This window comes from Molothrus aeneus, chromosome 3, assembly GCF_037042795.1.
Source record: "Molothrus aeneus isolate 106 chromosome 3, BPBGC_Maene_1.0, whole genome shotgun sequence".
NCBI classification, from domain to species: Eukaryota; Metazoa; Chordata; class Aves; order Passeriformes; family Icteridae; genus Molothrus; species Molothrus aeneus.
The window spans coordinates 112,479,278-112,500,622 of record NC_089648.1 but is presented as its reverse complement, the minus strand read 5'-3'; the positions used below and the strand labels follow the sequence as shown (position 1 = coordinate 112,500,622).

The window sequence follows — 21,345 nt, the reverse complement described above, 5'->3', positions numbered from 1 at the left end:
GAAGGGATTCCTGGCTGGGCTGGGATTCCCAGAGAATCCCTGGATCCCTGGCAGTGTCCAAGGGTGGTTTTGGATCACCCTGGGATGGTGGGAAGTGTCCCTGGGATGGGATTGACAGTCCGTGGATCCCATCCAAACCATTCCGGGATTCTGGGATCAAGGACACTCAGGATCCATCCCGAGGGATTTTTATGGAATTTGGGGATGGAAAAGGGAAGGGAGACCCTTCCTGGAGTCCCGAATTCCCAGTGAAGCCCCTGGATCCCGAAATTCCTTCTCAGGGAGGAGTCGGGATGGGGCTGGATCCAATGCCAGGCTGGGAGAGCAGCTGGGAATGTGCAGCTGGATCAGGGGAGGATCCAGGGAATCCTTGGAGCCGCTTGCCCATCCCAAAGGGGCTCCAGGAGAGCTGGGATTGGGGCAAGGTCTGGAGGGGCAGGAGCCAGGGAATGGCTTCCAGTGGGAAAGGGGAGCTTGGGATGGTGGGATCCTGGGAAGGGATTCCTGGCTGGGCTGGGATTCCCAGAGAATCCCTGGATCCCTGGGGGTTCTCAGGAAAGGCTGGAGCACCCTGGGATCATAGGATGAGGTGGAACGGGATGAGCTTTACGGTTCCTCCCCACCCAACCCCTCCCAGGGCCCTCCAGCCCTTCTCCAGCACCCGCCCTCCTTCTCCAGCCTTGGATTCCTCGCATGGGGGGAACCTTCCGGGCCGGGAACTTCCCCTGCAGGCACCGAGGAGCCGGGAACGTCCTCGGGAGGACACCCCAGGGCTCCTCCTGACCTCCCTCCCTGCTCCACCGCAGCGTCCCGGCCCCAGGCGTCCCCCGAGGAGCTGAGGGCGCTGCTGGGCGACGTCCAGCGCCTCAACGGGACCTTCCGGGACCTGCAGCTGCGGCTGCTGCCACGGCCCCCGCCCCAGGCCGACCTCCTGGAGCACGTCTGGAGGCTCCAGGACCTCCTGCAGAACCACTCGGACTCGCTGCTCCTGCTCTCGGGCTCGCTCCAGCGGCTGCAGGGGCTCCTGTGGGCGCTGCAGAGCCAGGCCGGACAGACGGACAGCTCGCTGCAGAGGCTGCGGGACTCGCTGGGCCAGCAGAGCGACGCGGCCCAGCTGGAGCTGTCGCGGCTCTCGGTGGAGGCCAACGGCAGCCGGCTGCTCCTGGAGCACCACCAGCACCTGCTGGCGCACCTGGGCGGGCGGCTGGAGGCGCTGGGCGAGCAGGCGGCGGCGCTGGGCGCGGCGGTGGAGGCCATGAACCGCAGCTTCTCCTACGACCTCCGCCTGCAGCGCTCCCGGCTCCGCGACCTGCAGGGGCTCCTGGGCAACGCCAGCGCGGACGGGCGCAGGATGCGGGCGGCGCACGGGGCCATGGAGAGGCAGCTGAGGCTGGAGCTGGCCCTGCTCAACAACGTCACCGAGGAGCTGCGCATGAAGGACTGGGAGCATTCCGTGGCGCTGAGGAACATCTCCGTCATCCGGGGTGAGTGGTGGGAATGCTCCGGAACGTCTCCGTGGTCCGGGGTGAGTGGTGGGAATGTTCCGGAACGTCTCCGTGATCCAGGATGAGTGGTGGGAACGTTCCAGAACATCTCCATGATCGGGGGTGAGTGGTGGGAATGCTCTGGAACCCCACCATGATCCGGGGTGAGCGGTGGGAATGTTCCGGAACGTCTCCGTGATGTGAGGTGAGTGGTGGGAACGCTCTGGAACCCCACCGTGATCCGGGGTCAGTGGTGGGAATGTTCTGGAACGTCTCTGTGATCCAGGATGAGTGGTGGGATGGGGAACATCTCTGTGATCCAGGGTCAGTGGTGGGAATGTTCTGGAACCCCACCATGATCCGGGGTGAGCGGTGGGATGGGGAACGTCTCTGTGATCCGGGGTGAGTGGTGGGAATGCTCCAGAACATCTCCGTGATCCAGGGTGAGTGTTGGGAACGTTCCAGAACATCTCCATGATCCGGGGTGAGTGGTGGGAATGTTCTGGAACATCTCCGTGATCCGGGGTGAGTGGTGGGATGGGGAACGTCTCCGTGATCCGGGGTGAGCGGTGGGAACGTTCCAGAACATCTCCGTGATCCGGGATGAGTGGTGGGAATGCTCCAGAACATCTCCATGATCCAGGGCGAGTGGTGGGAATGCTCTGGAACCCCACCATGATCCGGGGTGAGTGGTGGGAACGTTCCAGAACATCTCCGTGATCCAGGGTGAGTGGTGGGAATGTTCTGGAGCCCCACCGTGATCCAGGGCGAGTGGTGGGAATGTTCTGGAACGTCTCCGTGATCCAGGGTGAGTGGTGGGAATGTTCTGGAACGTCTCCGTGATCCAGGGCGAGTGGTGGGAATGTTCTGGAATGTCTCCGTGATCCAGGGCAAGTGGTGGGAATGTTCTGGAACGTCTCTGTGATCCGGGGTGAGCGGTGGGATGGGGAATGGTCCCCGCGCTCCTGTGGGATGGGTCTGTGGCGGGGGTCAGGCCATCAGGGGTTGGAGAATCCCTGGATTCTCCAGTTGGAGAACAACTCCGGAGGAGTTGTTGAGGTTGGAAAAGCTCTCCAAGGTGGTGGAGTCCGGCTGGTCACCAGCACTGATCCATGTTCCCCCAAATCCACGTGGATTTTAACCCCGCCAAGGATGGGGACCGCTCCCCAAACCGCCCTGGGCCTGTTCCAACCCTTCACAGCCCTTTCCATCAAGGAACTGTTCCCAATATCCAACGAAACCTTCCCTGGCGCAGCCTCAGGACCTTTCCTCATCCTGTTTCGTGTTTCTCGGGAGCAGGGCCCAATTCCCAACCGGCTCCAACTGCTCATGGAGTTGTGGGGAGGGAAAAGGTCCCCCCTGAGCCTCCTTTGCTCCAGGCTGAGCCCCTGCCCAGCTCCCTCAGCCCCTCCTGGGGCTCCATTCCCTTTCCCAGCTCCGTTCCCTGCCCTGGACACGCTCCAGCCCCTCCAGGTCTCTCCGGTCGGATCTGCTCCCATCCGTCCCCGCTCAGGTGTCTCCATCCCCTTGGATTCTCCAAATATTCCCCATCCACGGTTTGGAAGGAAGCTCCCAAGGTTCCCTCAAAGCTGCCAGGAAAAACCAACCTCCCCCATCCCATCTTCTCCTCCTTTCCCACCCTCAGCCCTTCCCAAATCCTGGAATTGTTTGGGTGGGAAGGGCCCTGAAATCCCATCCTGTTCCAACTCCAACCCCTCCCAGTGTCCCAGGCTGCTCCCAGCCCTGTCCAGCCTGGCCTTGGGCACTGCCAGGGATCATGGGGCAGCCCCAGCTGCCCTGGGAATGCTGTGCCAGGGAGGAGGAAATCCATGGAGAAACCCAGGAGGTTCCAGTGGGAGCTCCAGGGCGGAGCAGGAGGCTGGGAGCAGCTCCTGCCCCTTTTTCCACCGGCTGCACCTGCGGAGACCCCAGGGGCTGTCGCTCACTCCTGGTGCTTCCAGCTGGAATTCCAGGATCCCCCTCCGGATCCCTCTCTGGATCCCACTGCAGATCCCTCTCTGGATCCCTCTCTGGATCCCACAGATTTCCTACAGAGCATTCCCAGATCCCGATTCCCGATCCGTTAAAACACATCCCTGCTCTTCCTGCCCCTTTTCCAGCTCCCAGAGCCCGGCCTCGATCTCAGCTTCCCGAGTTCCTGGCTTTTAGGATTTCTCGGAGAACAGTTCCCAAACTTCCCCCTGGATGGGTGGGAATGACCCTCCCCAGCCTCTCCCTGCCCTGTTTTCTCTCATCCCAGGAATATTTTTTTCTTCCCTGTTGTTTTTCTCTTCCAACTCCTTCTTCCCAGTGTTTTGTCTCCCGATTATTCCCAGCTTTCGGGATTTGAGCCTTTGCAGGATGAGGGATGTATTTTGCTGGAATTCCAGCTGGAATTCCAAGGCCAGGGCTGGTGCCAAGGCACTTGCTCCCCGTGTTCCAGCTGCTGATCCAGAGGGGATGGATGTGGTGGATCCCCAGGAGATCCAGGAGATCCATCCCCCTGGAATACCAACAGCTCCTGGGATGCTCTCCCTCATCCCTGGGGAACCTTGGCTCCCGATCCCGGTTCTTGGGACGTTTTTGGGATGCTGGGATCACCCTGCCCCAGTCGCTTTGATATTTCCCTATTTCCCCACTCCTCGGATCCCGCTTTTCCCTCCCCATCCATGGGAATGACGTCACCTGCTCTGGGATGAAGCCACCGAGGGTGGGACCCGTCCCGGAGCCCTGGAATCCCGAAACCAACCCCTCCCCAAGGGCCGGCACCGGATTCATCAGCCCTGACACATTCCTGGCATCCCAAACTTCCCTCTCCTCCCATCCCATGGACAATTCCTGGGGCCCCGTGCCCAGCTGGATCCATCCCAGCTCCAGATGTCCTTGGGTGAGTCCGTCCTGTTCCCGGCTGGATTTGGCCGAGCCATTCCCTGCCTGCCTGGGGGGGCCTTTTCCTTCTCCCCAAATCCTCGGCTGTCCCCAGCTCCGCATCCTGGATCCTGGAATTGGGCGGTGGCAGCTTGGGAAGGTCCCCAGGCTCCTCTCCAGCACCCAGGGATCGCTCCGAGCACCTCCCGGAGCAGTTTTGGGAGTTTTGGGAGCCACCACGAGGGAGAATTCCCGGGATCTGCTCCGTGGATCCCTGGGTGGGATCAGATCCCAAAGGTGACAGGACGGTCCCATCCCTCAGGAAACGCCTCATCCCGCTGGGATTGGCGGGTGGGAAGCAGGAATGGGGTTTCCCAGGTGTGACCCTCAGGAGCTGTGGGGCGGGAAGAGCTGGGAATGCTCCGGAGCCTCTCCCAGCCGCCATTCCCGGTTTTCCTCCAGCCCAGCTGCTCCCTGGGTCCCAGGAGCTGTTCCAGGGATGGGACCGGCCCCGGCAGCATTCCAGAAAATCTGCGGCTGCCCCATCCCTGGAAGTGCCCATCCCAAGGATCTGGGATCCATCCCAAGGATCTGGGATCCATCCCAAGGGTCTGGGGTCTATCCCTGGGATCCGGAGTCCGTTCCCAGGATCCAGGGTCCATCCTCGGGATCTGAGGTCCATCCTCGGGATCTGAGGTCCATCCCAGGGATCTGGGGTCCATTCCCAGGATCCAGGGTCCATCCCAAGGTCTGGGGTCCATCCCTGGGATCTGGGGTTCATTCCCAGGATCCGGAGTCCATCCCAAGGGTCTGGGGTCCATCCCTGGGAGCCGGGGTCCATCCCTGGGATCTGGAGTCCATCCCTGGAATCCAGAGCCCATTCCCAGGATCTGGAGTCCATCCCTGAGATCTGGTGTCCATCCCTGGGATCTGGGGTCCATTCCCAGGATCTGGTGTCCATCCCTGGGATCTGGGGTCCATTCTCAGGATCCAGGGTCCATTCTCAGGATCTGGGGTCCATCCCTGGGATCCAGGGTCCATCCCTTATCCCCTCAGCCCCTGGAGCTGCTCATTCCCTGGGGAAGAGACAGCCAGGGCCAGTAATTCCATGTTTCCCATCATCCTTTCCTATCCCAAACCATCTCCAGCTTGGGATGTTTCCCAGCCTTCGCGTGGGTCAGGATCCCACTCCAGATCCCACTCCGGATCCCACAGATTCCTACTGAGCATTCCCAAATCTCAGTTCCTGATCCGTTAAAACACATCCCTGCTCTTCCTGCCCCTTTTCCAGCTCCCAGAGCCCGGCCTGGATCTCAGCTTCCCGAGTTCCCAGCTTTTAGGATTTCTTGGAGAACAGTTCCCAAACTTCCCCCTGGATGGGTGGGAATGACCCTTCCCGGCCTCTCCCTGCCCTGTTTTCTCTCATCCCAGGAATATTTTTTTCTTCCCTGTTGTTTTTCTCTTCCAACTCCTTCTTCCCAGTGTTTTGTCTCCCGATTATTCTCAGCTTTTGGGATTTGAGCCTTTGCAGGATGAGGGATAAAACCTGGGACTGGGATTTTCTGCTTGTTCCTGGGATTTTACCAAAATCCTGCTGTCGATCCTCTCCTCGAGGATCATCTCCAGAAGTCCCTGCTCCTGGATGATCGTTAAAATCCTTTCCAACCCCCAAAATTCCCGGATCCTATGAACATTCCCAAAACGCCTATTTTCCCTGATTTCTTGCAATGATTTCATTGGGAATGTCCCGGCTTCTGGTCCAAAGGAAAATTCCCGGAGTTGCCCTCAAGGTGGAGCTTCCAGGTGAATTTTCCTGGCACTTGGAGCAGGTTGGTGGGATCCAGCTTGGAATTTCAGATCCACAAATCCCGGAGGCTTAAAATCATGGAAAACTGCTTTGTCCCGGCTTTGTTCCCATGTTTCTTGGTGATCCTCGAGCTCCTGGAGCTCCCGACTCCGGGATGTGATCCTGGATCCCCTGGAGCTCCTGGAGCTCATTCCCGACTCTGGGATGTGATCCTGGATCTCCTGGATCTCCTGGAGCACATTCCCGACTCCGGGATGTGATCCTGGATCTCCTGGAGCTCCCGCTGCTCATTCCCAACCCTGGGATGTGATCCTGGATCTCATGGAGCTCCCGCTGCACATTCCCAACCCTGGGATGTGATCCTGGATCCCCTGGAGCTCCCGCTGCACATTCCCAGCTCCGGGATGTGATCCTGGATCTCCTGGAGCTCCCGCTGCACATTCCCAACCCCGGGATGTGATCCTGGATCTCCTGGAGCTCCCACTGCACATTCCCAGCTCCGGGATGTGATTCCCGCCCTCCCGTTGTGTTCCAGGGCCGCCGGGACCCAAAGGAGACCGAGGCACGGAAGGGATGGAGGGAGAGCCCGGCCTGCCCGGCCTGCCCGGGCTCCGAGGTAAGGAAAACATTCCCGGTGTCCATGAAACCCCTCCCAGATCCCATCCTGAAATGTCCCGGCTGATCCCAACCCAACGGGACAACCCCCGTGCTTCCCCACCCATCCCTGGGGATGTCCCGGCTCCCGAGGGACACGGGGATGGATCTGCTCTCCCGGCTCCTGGAGCACCCATCCTGGAAGGAAAAACCTCCTGGCCCGCCCGGCTCCGGGAAATCCACGCTGATATTCCCAGATTTCCAGGGCGTCCCAGCCAGGCTGGAGCAGGAGTTGGCCACCCCATTCCCAGACAGAGCCTTCCCAGGCACCAGGGCTGGAATTGCTGCTGGATCCCTGGATCCGGCAGATCCCAGGAACCCGACAGAGGGGACTTGGCTCTGGAATTTTTCCAGAATTTTCTTTTTCCAATGCCAATAATGCCAATTTTCCCACCCCGTCTTCTTAATTCCATTGTTTCGGGGAGGAATTCCATTGGAAGCCACCAGAGGACATTCCCACCCTGAGGAAGACTTGGCTCCAGCTGTTTCTGACCTGAAGGAAACCTGGGAATGCCGGCTCAGCTTCCAAGGGCTGGGAATGGCGCGGAGCCGGGGGCAGGATCCCCCTGGGGACAGCTTTGTCCCGTGGAGGTGACGGGATCCATCCTGCCGGGAGCAGGGATCCGCTGGGATCCTGCAGCATGGAGCCCCAGGGCCAGGACCAGAGCCAGGCCTGGATCCAGATCCAGGTCCAGATCCAGATCCAGATCCAGATCCAGATCCAGATCCAGATCCAGATCCAGGTTTGGACTCATATCCAGGTCAAAGTTCGGGTCCAGGTCTAGGTTCAGGTCCAGGTTCAGGTCCAGGTCCAAGTCCAGGCCCACATGTGGATCCAGATCCAGGTCAAGGCCCAGGACCAGATCCAGATCCAGGTCAAGGCCCAGGAGCAGGTCCAAATCCAGGTCCAGCTTTGGACTCATATCCAGGTCAAAGTTCGGGTCCAGGTCCAGGTTCAGGTCCAGGTCCAGGTCCAGGTCCAGGCCCAGATGTTGACCCAGATCTGTGTCCAGTTCAATGTCCAAGGCCTGGTCAAGGTCCAGCACCAGATTCAGGACCAGATTCAGGTCCCAATTCAGATCCGGATCCACATCCAGATTCAAGACCAGGTCCAGATCCAGGACCAGGACCAGATTCAGGATCAGCTCCAGATTCAGGTCCAGGTCAAGGCCCAGGACCAGGTCCAGACCAATCCCTGTTATCCCCTGCTCCAAACTCACCTCACAGGACTCTGGATGTCAGAGGCAGGTCCAGGTCCAGGTCCGGACTCAGACCCAGACCCAAACTCAAATCCAGACCTAGACCCAGACTCAGACTGAGACCCAGACCCATAATGAGATCTAGACCCAGATCCAGGTCTAGGTCCAGACCCAGACCCAGACCCAGACCCAGATCCAGATCCAGACCCAGACCCAGATCCAGATCCAGACCCAGACTCAGACCCAAATCCAGACCTAGACCCAGACCCAGACCCATAATGAGATCTAGACCCAGATCCAGGTCTAGGTCCAGACCCACATCCACATCCAGACTCAGACCCAGACCCAGACCCAGACGCACACTCAGACCCAGATTCAGATCCAGACCCACACTCAGATCCAGACCCAGATCCAGACCCAGACTGAGATCCAGATCCAGACCCAGATCCAGACCCAGACGCACATCCACATCCACATCTAGACCAAGAACCACATCCAGACCCAGACCCTGACCCAGATCCAGACCCAGATCCATATCCAGACCCAGACCCAGACCCACACTCAGACCCAGACCCAGACCCAGCTCCAGCCCCAGCTCCAGCCCCAGCTCCAGATCCATGCCTGGAATCCTCTGCTCCAAGGATTCCGAGGCACCACGACCTTGCTGGGGCTGCTTTGGGCTCAAACCCTGGGATTTTGGGATCGCTGCCTCCCCGGCCCAGCCCATCGAGGCAGAGCCAGCCTGGAAATCCGATCTCCCTCAGCCAGGCCCTCCAGCTGCCCGTGTTCCTTCTCCCTCCAGCTGGAGTTTCTGGCACTGACGGATTCGTGGCTGTTTTTCTTGGGTGTAACAACCCTCAGAATTATATTGGCTGTTTTCCTCGGTTTTCCTTTTTTTCCCCCTTTTTTTTTTCTTGTTCAAACAGAAAAACAAAGCAATCCCGGGAGGGTTCACCTTCAGGAAGAGCCACGATTTTTAGGTCTTTTCCTGGAGATTTTTGGGATGCAGGCACCACCCTTTGGATCTGAGAAGGTCGGGTTCAGGTGTATCCCTGGAAAATCCCCTTTCCTAAGGAAAATTCCCTTTTCCATGGAAAATCCACCCTCCTGCCCCCAGCCTGCAGAAATCCAGGCCTTGATCCCTCCTGGGGATGGACACAGCAGGGAAAGATTGGAGCTGGGGCTGGAATTCCTCCGGGAGGATTTTTTTCCTCGTAAACCGGAGGAAAATCGGGGCTCAGTTTGGAAAAGCCCAGCCCAGGAAGGGCGGGGGCAGCGGTGCCTGGGGAGTCCAGGGCTCCCTCCACAGGGACAGAGCCGGGCTTAAACCCTGGCGGAGCTTTGGACCCGAGCCCGCCTCAGGCTTGGGCTGAGCCCCACCTGGATCGATCCCGTGGGATCATCCCAAGGTCCCAGCAGATCCCGTCTCCAGCACAGGGTCCCTCCCTCCACCCCGGAGCCAGACCTGGATCCCGGTCCAGGACCAAGCTGGGGGCCAGGACCAGATGCAGATCCAGGTCCAGACCCAAGTTTAGATTTCAGATCCAGACCCAGATCCAGGTCCAGATCCAAGTTTAGATTTCAGATCCAGACCCAGATCCAGGTCCAGACCCAAGTTTAGATTTCAGATCCAGACCCAGATCCAGGTCCAGACCCAAGTTTAGATTTCAGATCCAGACCCAGATCCAGGTCCAGACCCACATTCAGGACCAGGATCAGGTCCAGTTTCAGGACCAGAATCAGGTCCAGGATCAGATCCACAACTGGATCCAGGTCCAGGTCCAGGTCCAAGATCAGGAGCAGATCCAGATCCAGGACCAGATCCAGGTCCAGGTCAAAATCCAGTTCCAGAGCCAGGACCAGATCTGGGTCCAGGCCCAGGTCCAGGCCCAGGAGCAGATCCAGATCTGGGTCCAGGACCAGGATCAGGAGCAGATCCAGAACCAGGACTAGGACCAGGTCCAGGTCCAGGAGCAGATCCAGATCTGGGTCCAGGTCCCGGTCCAGGAGCAGATCCATGTCCAGGTCCAGATGCAGATCCAGGTCCAGGTCCCACACGGATGGAAGTCACCTCCAAGGTTGGGATGTGTCTCCTGTGAAGGAATTCCCAAACTCCAGCCCAATTCCCACCTCCCGGAGGCGGGGAATGCCCACACCAGGGGGTTCCACCCCCCTCCTTCTCCAGCAAACCTCCAACCCCTTGGACAGCGTGGATCCTGGAGACCTGGGGCTTGGGGGGACACATCCCAACTCCTCAGGACAGATCCTGGTTCTCCTTCCTTGATCCCCAGCTTTGGAACCCAATCTAGGCCGGCTCCATCCCAGCCTAAGGGCGCTCAGGAATTCCTCAGCACCAGGGTAAATCCATCCTGGATCCCAGGGAAGCACAGGAGAAGGATGGGGCTGTAAGGGCCGAAATGAGAGATGCAGGCCTCCAGGCATTTTCCCCCCCCCAATTATTTTTCTATTCAAATTCCTCGTTCCCATTGTTTTGGCTCCTGATTATTTTCAGCTTTTGGGATTTGAGCCTCTGCAGGATGAGGGATAAAACCTGGGATTGGTTACATTGCATTCTATACTTTTCTTTTGGTTACAATGCATTCTATTATTTTCTTTTGGTTACACTGCATTATATTATTTTCTTTTGGTTACATTGAATTCTATACTTTCCTTTTGGTTACAAATGCATTATATTCTTTTCTTTTGGTTACATTGCATTCTATACTTTACTTTCCTGAGCATCTTCACACAGTAGAACCAATCTGCACCTTAACTATTACCTATAGCCTCTCATAACTGCTGTAATTACCATATTCATGTCACTATTCTCCAATCACTAAAAGTCAGTACATTGCAGTTTAAGCCAGAAGTTGTTTCTCAGTTTTCTTGCAGTGGAAAATTCTGAGACCTTTTATTTACTTGTTTGCTTGTGCTCTCTTTCTGCTTGGTAAAAGCATCTCCTTGTCTGGGGTGGGTTTATCCTTTGCTCTAAGCCATAAAAACCCCTTCTAACTCACAGACCCTTTGCCTCCTTGGTTATCCAGCCAGACTGGCTCAGCAATTCTTTTCTTCTACATCAAAACTTGCTTCCATCTCTATTCCTTCATCAGACTCCACATTCACAAATCTTTCTGCCAGGCACCCACATCTGTGACCCTTCCTTGTCAAACTTTCATCCCTCCCAGCACGGGACGGACTCTCCGGGCTCTCCCGGCGTTCCCAGGTGCATCGGGGTTGTGGAATTCTGCTGGAGCCGCCTCATTTTGTGTCCCTGCTCCTCATTCCAGGCCTTCCCGGGGAGCGGGGCCCGCCCGGCCCGCGGGGGCTGAAGGGGGACCAGGGGGAGCTGGGCCCGCGCGGCCCCGCGGGAACGCGGGGGCTCAAAGGTAGGGAGGCGGATCCCGGCGGGAATCCGGGATCACACGGGCTCCGGAGATCCCGGGATGAGGGGGGCCGGGGGATCCTCTGGCTCTGGGACCGCCCGGACCTCCTGGAGGAACGGGAATCCCAACAATTCCTTCACCGTCCACCGAGGGAAAGGATGGATTTGGGATGTCCTCCCACTCCACGGGGCTCTGGCAGGGATTTGGGAATGATCTCCTGGTGTTTTCTGGGGTGTTCCCGGCTGGCTGCGGTTTCCCATCTTCCCAGGAAAGCTGTGGGAGTAGGGAGTCGGGATTTAGCGGGACACGGCTGCCCCCGGACACCTGGGATGGGAAATTCCCAGCTGCAACCAAAAACAGGATTGAAAACCCCAAAAAATGCCCTTTGTGCCTCAAAATTCCTGCTGGGGAGGCTGGAAGGGAAAACATCCCAGGAAGAGCTGGGAATTGTAGGGAATAGAAACCTGGAGGTGATTGGGATTAGGATTGGGACTGGGACTGGGACTGGGATTGGGATTGGGATTGGGATTGGGATTGGGATTGGGACTGAGTGGGAAGGAACCTTAAAGATCCTTGAATTCCACGCCCTTCCACATCTTCCAGTATCCCAGGTTGCTCCAGGAGGTTGGAAAACCCCTGGATACATCCCTGGAGCACCAGGAATGTCGGGGTTTCCTCACTGGCTCTTGTCAAGATCCCCTTAAATCCAGAAAATGATCCCAAAAATGATCCCGGCTGGTTGGGTTGGGATTTGCCGGCCCCGATGCTGGATCTGCTCACCGAGGAATCGTGGAATTGTTGAGGCTGGAAAAGCTCTCCGAGCCCAACCATTCCCACCCCAGTCCGCATCTCCATGAGCCACATTCCCACGGATTCGGATCCCTTGGGAATGGGAGCTCCACCTCTGCTCTCGATGGTCTCTCAGGGCTTTGCCAACCTCAGCAATTCCATGAAAACCCCAAAGCCATTCCCGGATCCCATCCCCATCCCAGGGATCCCTGCTGTCCCCGCTCCAATGTGTGTCCCCCACCCCGGAGATCGGGAATGTCGGATCCAGGGGTTCATCCGACCCCTTTTCCAATGGAATTCCAGCCCCTCTGGCAGCGCCCAGGCAGTTTTATGGGATTCTCTGGAATTTACGGGAAACAGACCCGGGCCTGGGCACGGATCCAGAGCCAGGCTTTGCCCTAAATCCCAGATTTCTGCAGGACCCTTCTCCAAGGACTCCCTGCCGAGCACAGGAGCCCTCGGTTCCTCGGGAATCGCATCCCAGGAATCCTGGGATGGGGTTTTAGGTGTGGAGGAGCCTCCTCATGGAAATTTCCAGGTTTGAACCTCTCCCGGAGGGGCTCCGGCCTGGCAGAGGAAGAGCAGATTCCAAAGTCCTTTTCCTCGTTGGTATTTTCCCGTTCTCGATGGGTTTTTCCTCAAAATGACCCCAGTGGGGAATTTTTTTCCTCATTTCCAAATGGGAAAAATTATCCTGGGCAGTGAGGACAGATCCACCCTCCCCACTTTTCCATGGAAAAGGTCGTGCAGGGAATACGCTCAGGAGGAAAGAGCAGGAAAAATCCAACCTGGGATCGGAATTTGGGGATAAATTCAGGGGGAAAAGAGAAGATTCCTTCAGGAACATCCCCAGGGTGGAGTTTTTTGGGAATGTTCCTGGAGGCAGAACCTGATTCCACCCGGAAAGATGGGATCGGTGGATGCTCCTGGGGCTTTTCCCAGGGTTTTGGGATCCACCCATCCCTGCAGATCCGTGGGAGGAGCTGAGGGTCTCTGTCACTGTGCCTGGGCCTGCATTCTGTGCCCAATCCCAAAAAAACAAAAAGAGATGGGAGAAGGGCCTGGAATGCTCTGGTGGTGTCTGGGGGAAGGCGCCGGGCAGGATGGAGCAGGAGAAGCTTCTCCCAAATTCCCGGGCTCTGTCCCAGCCCCGAGGCTCCCTCCGGGAATTGGATCCCATATTTGGGACCTTCTCCAGCCCGAACTCCTCAGGAGCTGCAGTCACCGAGTTATTCCCACCAGAGAATTCCAGGGAAGAGAGGAGAGATGGGAAAAGGGGGGAGAAGAGGGAGACGGAGAAGCTGCGGCTGCCCCTGGATCCCCAGGAGCGTCCCAGGAAAGGCTGGAGCAGCCCGGGAATAGCGGGGGGTGCCGGGGTTGGAATGGGATGGGATTGAGGGTCCCTTCCCACCCACCCCATCCCGGGATTCCCGGGCTCCCGCTGCTGCTGCTGCTGCTGCTCTCGGGGCGGCGGCGGAAACCGGGACAAGTTGGGGATTTGGGATTTCAGGATGGGAATCCTCCTCCACATTCCACGGCCCCAGGGTGATCCAGCCTTTCCCTGGACACTGCCAGGGATCCAGGGATTCTCTGGGAATTCCAGCCCAGCCAGGAATTCTTTTCTGAGATCCCACCCCAAGCTCCCCTTTCCCAAGGAATTCCCTCCATTCCCAGCTCTCCCAGGCTGGGGTTGGATCCGTCCCCACCCCGACTCCTCCTTCACAAGGAATTTTGGGAATTCACTGGGAACAGGGGACTCCAGGAAGGGTCTCCCTTCCCTTTTCCATCCCTGAATTCCATAAAAATCCCTCAGGATGGATCCTGAGTGTCCCTGATCCCAGAATCTTGGAATGATTTGGGATGGGATCCATGGACCTTCAAATCCCTGATCCCAGAGACACCTCCCACGATCCCAGGGTGATCCCAATCCACCCTTGGACACTGCCAGGGATCCAGGGATTCTCTGGGAATTGCAGCCCAGCCGGGAATCCCTTCCCAGGATCCCACCATCCCAAGCTCCCCTTTCCCACTGGAAGCCATTCCCTGGCTCCTGCCCCTCCAGCCCTTGCCCCAATCCCAGCTCTCCTGGAGCCCCTTTGGGATGGGCAAGCGGCTCCAAGGATTCCCTGGATCCTCCCCTGATCCAGCTGCACATTCCCAGCTGCTCTCCCAGCCTGGCGTTGGATCCAGCCCCATCCCGACTCCTACTTGGGAAGGAATTTCAGGATCCAGGGGCTTCACTGTGAGTCCCGAATTCCATGAAAATCCCTCGGGATGGATCCTGCGCACCCTTGATCCCAGAATTCCCGGCACCGCTCCACCCTCTCCCCCACCCCATTTTGGGGACGAACCCCCCGAACCCGGCACTGTCTCTTCCCAATCCCTGGGGATTTCTGGATGTGAGGAGCCGGGGCCGCTCCAGGATCCCGACCCCATCCCGAGGCGGGAGCCGCATCCCTGGCCCCGTTCCCGGGATTTTCCATCTGGATCCCATCAGCTCCATCCCTTTCCCCCGTCCCACGCAGCCCGCGGGAGCAATCCCGCTCTCCCAGGGAAAGGGCAGGAATTTCCTGCCCGGCTCGGCCTTTTTGGGATCGTTTCCCATCCCGCGTTTTCCTTTCTCCCGGGTTTTTGGGTGTTGTTTGTTGTTCCTGGAGCATCCCTGAGCCTTTCCTTGGGATCGGGCCAGGCTTGGCCAAGCCGGGATCGGCAAATCAGGGCCTGGAAAAGCTGGGAATGAGGGAGGAGGAGGCGCCGGGAGAGCCAAGGAATGTCCGAGCTCGTTAGTGAGGTCATTAACGGGATATTGAACCATGACTGGGATATGGAATCATTCCCGGATATGGAATCATTCCCGGGATATCAAACCATGATTGGGATATGGAATCATTCCTGGCGTATGGAATCATTCCCGGGATATTAAACCATGACTGGGATATTGAATAATGCCCAGGATATTAAACCATGATTTTGATACTGAATAATTCCCGGGATATGGAATAATTCCTGGGATATAAAACCATGATTGGGATATGGAATCATTCCCAGGATATTAAACCATGACTGGGATATTGAATAATGCCCAGGATATCAAACCATGATTTCAATACTGAATAATTCCCGGGATATGGAATCATTCCCAGGATATCAAACCATGATTGGGATATGGAATCATTTCCAGGATATGGAATCATTCCCAGGATACCAAACCATGATTGGGATATGGAATCATTCCCAGGATATCAAACCATGGCTGGGATATGGAATCATTCCCGGGATATTAAACCATGATGGGGATACTGAAATACTGAATAATTCCTGGGATGTTAAGCCATGATTGGGATATGGAATCATTCCCGGGATATTAAACCATGATTTCAGTACTGAATAATTCCCAGGATATGGAATAATTCCCGGGATATCAAACCATGATTGGGGTATGGAATCATTCCCGGGATATGGAATCATTCCCAGGATACTAAGCCAATATTGGGATATGCAATCATTCCCATGATATTAAACCATGATTGGGATATGGAATCATTCCTGGGATGTCAAAGCATGATTGGGATATGGAATCATTCCCAGGATATAAAATCATGATTGGGATATGGAATCATTCCCAGGATATCAAACCATGGCTGGGATATGGAATCATTCCCAGGATATCAAACCATGGCTGGGATATGGAATCATTCCCGGGATATGGAATCATTCCTGGGATATAGAACCATGAGAGAGATATGGAATCATTGCTGGGATATTGAATCATTCCTGGGATATTAAAACCATTATTGGGATACTGAATAATTCCCGGGATATTGAACCATGACTGGGATATAGAATCATTCCCGGGATATGGAATCATTCCCGGGATATCAAACAGGCAGGAATGTTTATCCAGCTGCTCCCGACCCCCTGGCATTGCCCTTTCCCATGGATACCATTCCATGATTTCCTGGTGCTCCCTCAGGGATTTGGGAATCCCCACCCCTGGCCCCCAAATGAGGCGTTTTTAGCCCCAAACGGGCTTTTCCACCTCCACGGGGGGAATTCCATCCCCAAATCCCGGGGTTTGCTGCCCTTTTTGGGATCTGCAGTCAGGAATTCCAGGAGCTCCGGGCCTTTGTCTTCCCTCCGCCGCAGGCGCCTTCCCAGAGGATTTTTGGGAATTGCCATTTTTGGGAGTAGGGATGGGAAATGGGATATTGGGAGTGATGGGGGTTTGGGGGGATTTATGGGATCCGGGGGGGTCACAGAGGGATGGGAATTTATGGGACTTTATGGGAATTCCTGAGGATTTCTGGGGGTCCAGGGGCATCAAAGGGGGATGGGAATTTCTGGGGATTTCTGGGAATTTCTGGGGATTTCTGGGGATTTGTGGGAATTTCTGGGGATTTCTGTGAATTTCTGGGGATTTCTGGGAATTTCTGTGGATTCCTGTGAATTTCTGGGAATTTCTGTGGATTTCTGTGGGGAGGTCAGTGCACCCCCAGGATTCCGTCTCCTCTCTTCCCAGGCGAGCGCGGCCCCAAGGGGGACAAGGGGGACCGGGGGGACCGAGGAGCCGCTGCTGGCACCGGTGAGTTCCGGGCGCTCCCCACGGAGATCCCGGCGCGGAGCCTGGGGAGAGTTTTGGGAATTGGGAGCCCGGGGAGGGGAAATTCCTGAGGGAAAGAGGAATTCCTGACACTGGGAAAACCGTCCCGGGGTTCTCCTGCGATCCCAGGGACGTCCCGGCCTGGGGACACTGTCCATGGAATCCCAGGGACGTCCCGGCCTGGGGACACTGTCCATGGAATCCCAGGGACGTCCCGGCCTGGGGACACTGTCCATGGAATCCCAGGGACGTCCCGGCCTGGGGACACTGTCCATGGAATCCCAGGGACGTCCCGGCCTGGGGACACTGTCCATGGAATCCCAGGGACGTCCCGGCCTGGGGACACTGTCCATGGAATCCCAGGGACGTCCCGGCCTGGGGACAGCATCCCTGGAGATTCCACCATGGATGGTGTCAGCTTGGATGATGTCACCATGTGGGAGGTCCCCATCCCTTTGAGATGCCACAAACCCTGGGGATGTCACCCTGGATTATTCCACCATGGATGACGTCACCGTGGATGACGTCACCGTGGATGACGTCACCACGGGTCATGCCACCATGGCTGCTGCCCCCACGGCTGCTGTCCCCATCCCCATGGCTGCTGTCCCCCACGGATGATGTGCCCACGGATGGTGTCCCCATGGCCATGGCTGATGCCCCCATGGATTACATTCCCACCAATGCTGTCCCCATGGAGGGTGTCCCCGTGGTCATGGCTGCTGTCCCCCTGGCCGCTGTCCCCACGTCCCTCCTGCCATCCCGCAGTTCCCTCGGAGGGCTCAGTGCGGCTGCTGCCCCCATCCCCCTGGCTGTGTCCCCATGTCCCTCCTGCTGTCCCCATGTCCATCCCAGCTCCATCTGAGGTCTCAGTGCTCCACGTTTACTGTCCCCATGTCCCCCCTGGTGTCCCCATGTCCATCCTGGCGTCCCCATGTCCATCCTGGTGTCCCCATGTCCGTCCCCAGCTCCCTCAGAGGGCTTGGTGTGGCTGGTGAATGGCTCCTGTCCCCACGTTTACTGTCCCCATGTCCCCCCTGGTGTCCCCATGTCCCTCCTGCTGTCCCCATGTCCCTCCTGCTGTCCCCATGTCCATCCCAGCTCCGTCTGAGGGCTCAGTTTAGCTGGTGAACGGCTCCTGTCCCCATGGATTACATCCCCACGTTTACTGTCCCCATGTCCATCCTGGTGTCCCCATGTCCATCCTGGTGTCCCCATGTCCCCCCTGGTGTCCCCATGTCCATCCTGGTGTCCCCATGTCCCCCCTGGTGTCCCCATGTCCATCCTGGTGTCCCCATGTCCCTCCCAGCTCCCTCGGAGGGCTCGGTGCGGCTGGTGAACGGCTCCTGTCCCCACGTTTACTGTCCCCATGTCCATCCTGCTGTCCCCATGTGCCCCCTGCTGTCCCCATGTCCCCCCTGGTGTCCCCATGTCCATCCTGCTGTCCCCCCTGGTGTCCCCATGTCCCCCCTGGTGTCCCCATGTCCATCCTGCTGTCCCCATGTCCATCCTGGTGTCCATCCCAGCTCCGTCTGAGGGCTCAGTGCGGCTGGTGAACGGCTCCTGCCCCCATGTCCCCCCTGCTGTCCCCATGTCCCTCCTGGTGTCCCCATATCCCCATGTCCCTCCCAGCTCCCTCGGAGGGCTCAGTGCGGCTGGTGAACGGCTCCTGTCCCCATGTTTACTGTCCCCATGTCCCTCCTGCTGTCCCCATGTCCATCCTGGTGTCCCCATGTCCCCCCTGCTGTCACCATGTCCATCCTGGTGTCCCCACGTCCATCCTGGTGTCTCCATGTCCCCCCTGCTGTCCCCATGTCCCTCCTGGTGTCCCCATATCCCCATGTCCCTCCCAGCTCCCTCGGAGGGCTCAGTGCGGCTGGTGAACGGCTCCTGTCCCCATGTTTACTGTCCCCATGTCCCTCCTGCTGTCCCCATGTCCATCCTGGTGTCCCCATGTCCCCCCTGCTGTCACCATGTCCATCCTGGTGTCCCCACGTCCATCCTGGTGTCTCCATGTCCCCCCTGCTGTCCCCATGTCCATCCTGGTGTCCCCATGTCCCTCCTGGTGTCCCCATGTCCATCCTGCTGTCCCCATGTCCATCCTGGTGTCCCCATGTCCCTCCTGGTGTCCCCATGTCCATCCTGGTGTCCCCGTGTCCCTCCCAGCTCCCTCGGAGGGCTCGGTGTGGCTGGTGAACGGCTCCTGTCCCCATGTTTACTGTCCCCATGTCCCTCCTGCTGTCCCCATGTCCATCCCAGTTCCGTCTGAGGGCTCAGTTTAGCTGGTGAACGGCTCCTGTCCCCATGGATTACATCCCCACGTTTACTGTCCCCATGTCCATCCTGCTGTCCCCATGTGCCCCCTGGTGTCCCCATGTCCCCCCTGGTGTCCCCATGTCCATCCTGCTGTCCCCATGTCCATCCCAGCTCCGTCTGAGGGCTCGGTGCGGCTGGTGAACGGCTCCTGCCCCCATGGATTACATCCCCACGTTTACTGTCCCCATGTCCATCCTGCTGTCCCCATGTCCCCCCTGGTGTCTCCATGTCCCTCCTGGTGTCCCCATGTCCGTCCTGCTGTCCCCATGTCCCTCCTGGTGTCCCCATGTCCCTCCTGCTGTCCCCATGTCCCCCCTGGTGTCCCCATGTCCATCCTGGTGTCCCCGTGTCCATCCCAGCTCCGTCGGAGGGCTCGGTGCGGCTGGTGAACGGCTCCTGCCCCCATGGATTACATCCCCACGTTTACTGTCCCCATGTCCCCCCTGGTGTCCCCATGTCCCTCCTGGTGTCCCCATGTCCCTCCTGCTGTCCCCATGTCCCTCCTGGTGTCCCCATGTCCCTCCTGGTGTCCCCATGTCCATCCTGCTGTCCCCATGTCCATCCTGGTGTCCCCATGTCCCTCCTGGTGTCCCCATGTCCATCCTGGTGTCCCCATGTCCCCCCTGCTGTCCCCATGTCCCTCCTGGTGTCCCCATGTCCATCCTGGTGTCCCCATGTCCATCCCAGCTCCGTCGGAGGGCTCGGTGCGGCTGGTGAACGGCTCCGGGGCCCACGAGGGGCGCCTGGAGATTTTCCACGAGCGGCGCTGGGGCTCGGTGTGCGACGACGGCTGGGACGGGCGGGACGGGGACGTGGCGTGCCGCATGCTGGGCTACCCCGGCGCCGCCGACGTCTTCCGCATGGCGCGCTTCGGACAAGGTGCGCCAAACAGCGGGAACGGCGGCGGGAACGGGATTCGGGATCGGCAGTGGGAACGGCTCCGCGGGATCGGGAATGGCTCCGCGGGAATGGGATTCGGGAACGGGAATGGCGGCGGGAACGGGATTCCGGAACGGGATTCGGGATTGGGAACGGGATTCAGGATGGGGAACGGCTCCTGTGGGACTCAGAAACAGGATTTGGGATTGGGAACGGGATTCGGGATTGGAAACGGGATTCGGGATGGGGAACGGCTCCTGTGGGATTTGGGAACGGGATTCAGGATTGGGAACGGGATTCAGGATGGGGAACGGCTCCTGTGGGATTCGGGAATGGGATTTGGGATGAGGAACGGAATTCAGGATGGGGAATGGCTCCTGTGGGATTCAGGAATGGGATTTGGTATCGGGAACGGGATTCAGGAGTGGGAACAGGATTCAGGATGGGGAACAGCTCCTGTGGGACTTGGAAACAGGATTTGGGATGGGGAATGGGATTCAGGATGGGGAACGGCTCCTCGGGATTTGGGAACAGCTCCTTGGGATCCCGGGGAAAGGCTCCTTGGGATTGGAGGATGGGATTTCGGATTGGAAACGGGATTCAGGAATGGCTCCTTGGGATTGGGAACAGGATTCGGGATCAGGAACAGCTCCTGTGGGATTTGGGAGTGGAATTCGGGAATAGGAATGGGATTTGGGATGGGGAACAGCTCCTGTGGGATTGGGGTACAGGTCCTCAGGATGCCAGGGAATGCTCCTCAGGATTCAGGAACGGCTCCTTGGGATTTGGGAATGGGATTCGGGATTGGGAATGGCAATGGCTCCTTAGGATTCAGGAACAGCTCCTGTGGGATTTGGGATTGGGAATGGCTCCTCAGGACTGGGAATGGGATTCAGGATCAGAAACGCCTCCTGTGGGATTCGGGATTGGGAACAGCTCCTTGGGATTGGGAATGGGATTTGGGATTTGGAACAGCTCCTCAGGATCAGGAACGGGATTTGGGATTGGCTCCTGGGGATTGGGAATGGCTCCTGTGGGATTTGGGATTGGGAACGGGTCCTCGGGATCAGGAATGGGATTTGGGATTGGCTCCTTGGGATTAGGAATGGTTCCTGTGGGATTCAGGAACAGGATTTGGGATTGGGAACGGCTCCTCAGGATCCCAGGGAATGGTTCCTGTGGGATTTGGGAATGGCTCCTGTGGGATTCGGGACCGGCTCCTGTGGGATTGGGAATGGCTCCCGTGGGATTTGGGAACAGCTCCTGTGGGATTGGGAACGGCTCCTGTGGGATTGGGAACAGCTCCTGTGGGATTCGGGAACGGCTCCTTGGGATTTGGGAACGGCTCCTGTGGGATTGGGAATGG

The 21,345-nt window shown here is 58.0% G+C and overlaps 1 protein-coding gene across 1 annotated transcript in view; it reads left to right on the top strand.

Annotated features, from left to right (window-relative positions):
- The window catches only part of SCARA5 (scavenger receptor class A member 5), a 32,607-nt gene that overhangs the window by 8,977 nt on the left and 2,285 nt on the right, over positions 1 to 21,345 (top strand). Inside the window, exons 4-8 of the mRNA XM_066545971.1 lie at positions 807 to 1,484; positions 6,695 to 6,775; positions 11,300 to 11,398; positions 16,704 to 16,766; positions 19,788 to 19,979. Of these exons, the coding sequence (XP_066402068.1) occupies positions 807 to 1,484; positions 6,695 to 6,775; positions 11,300 to 11,398; positions 16,704 to 16,766; positions 19,788 to 19,979 (1,113 nt within the window). The remainder of the gene's footprint in view (positions 1 to 806; positions 1,485 to 6,694; positions 6,776 to 11,299; positions 11,399 to 16,703; positions 16,767 to 19,787; positions 19,980 to 21,345) is intronic.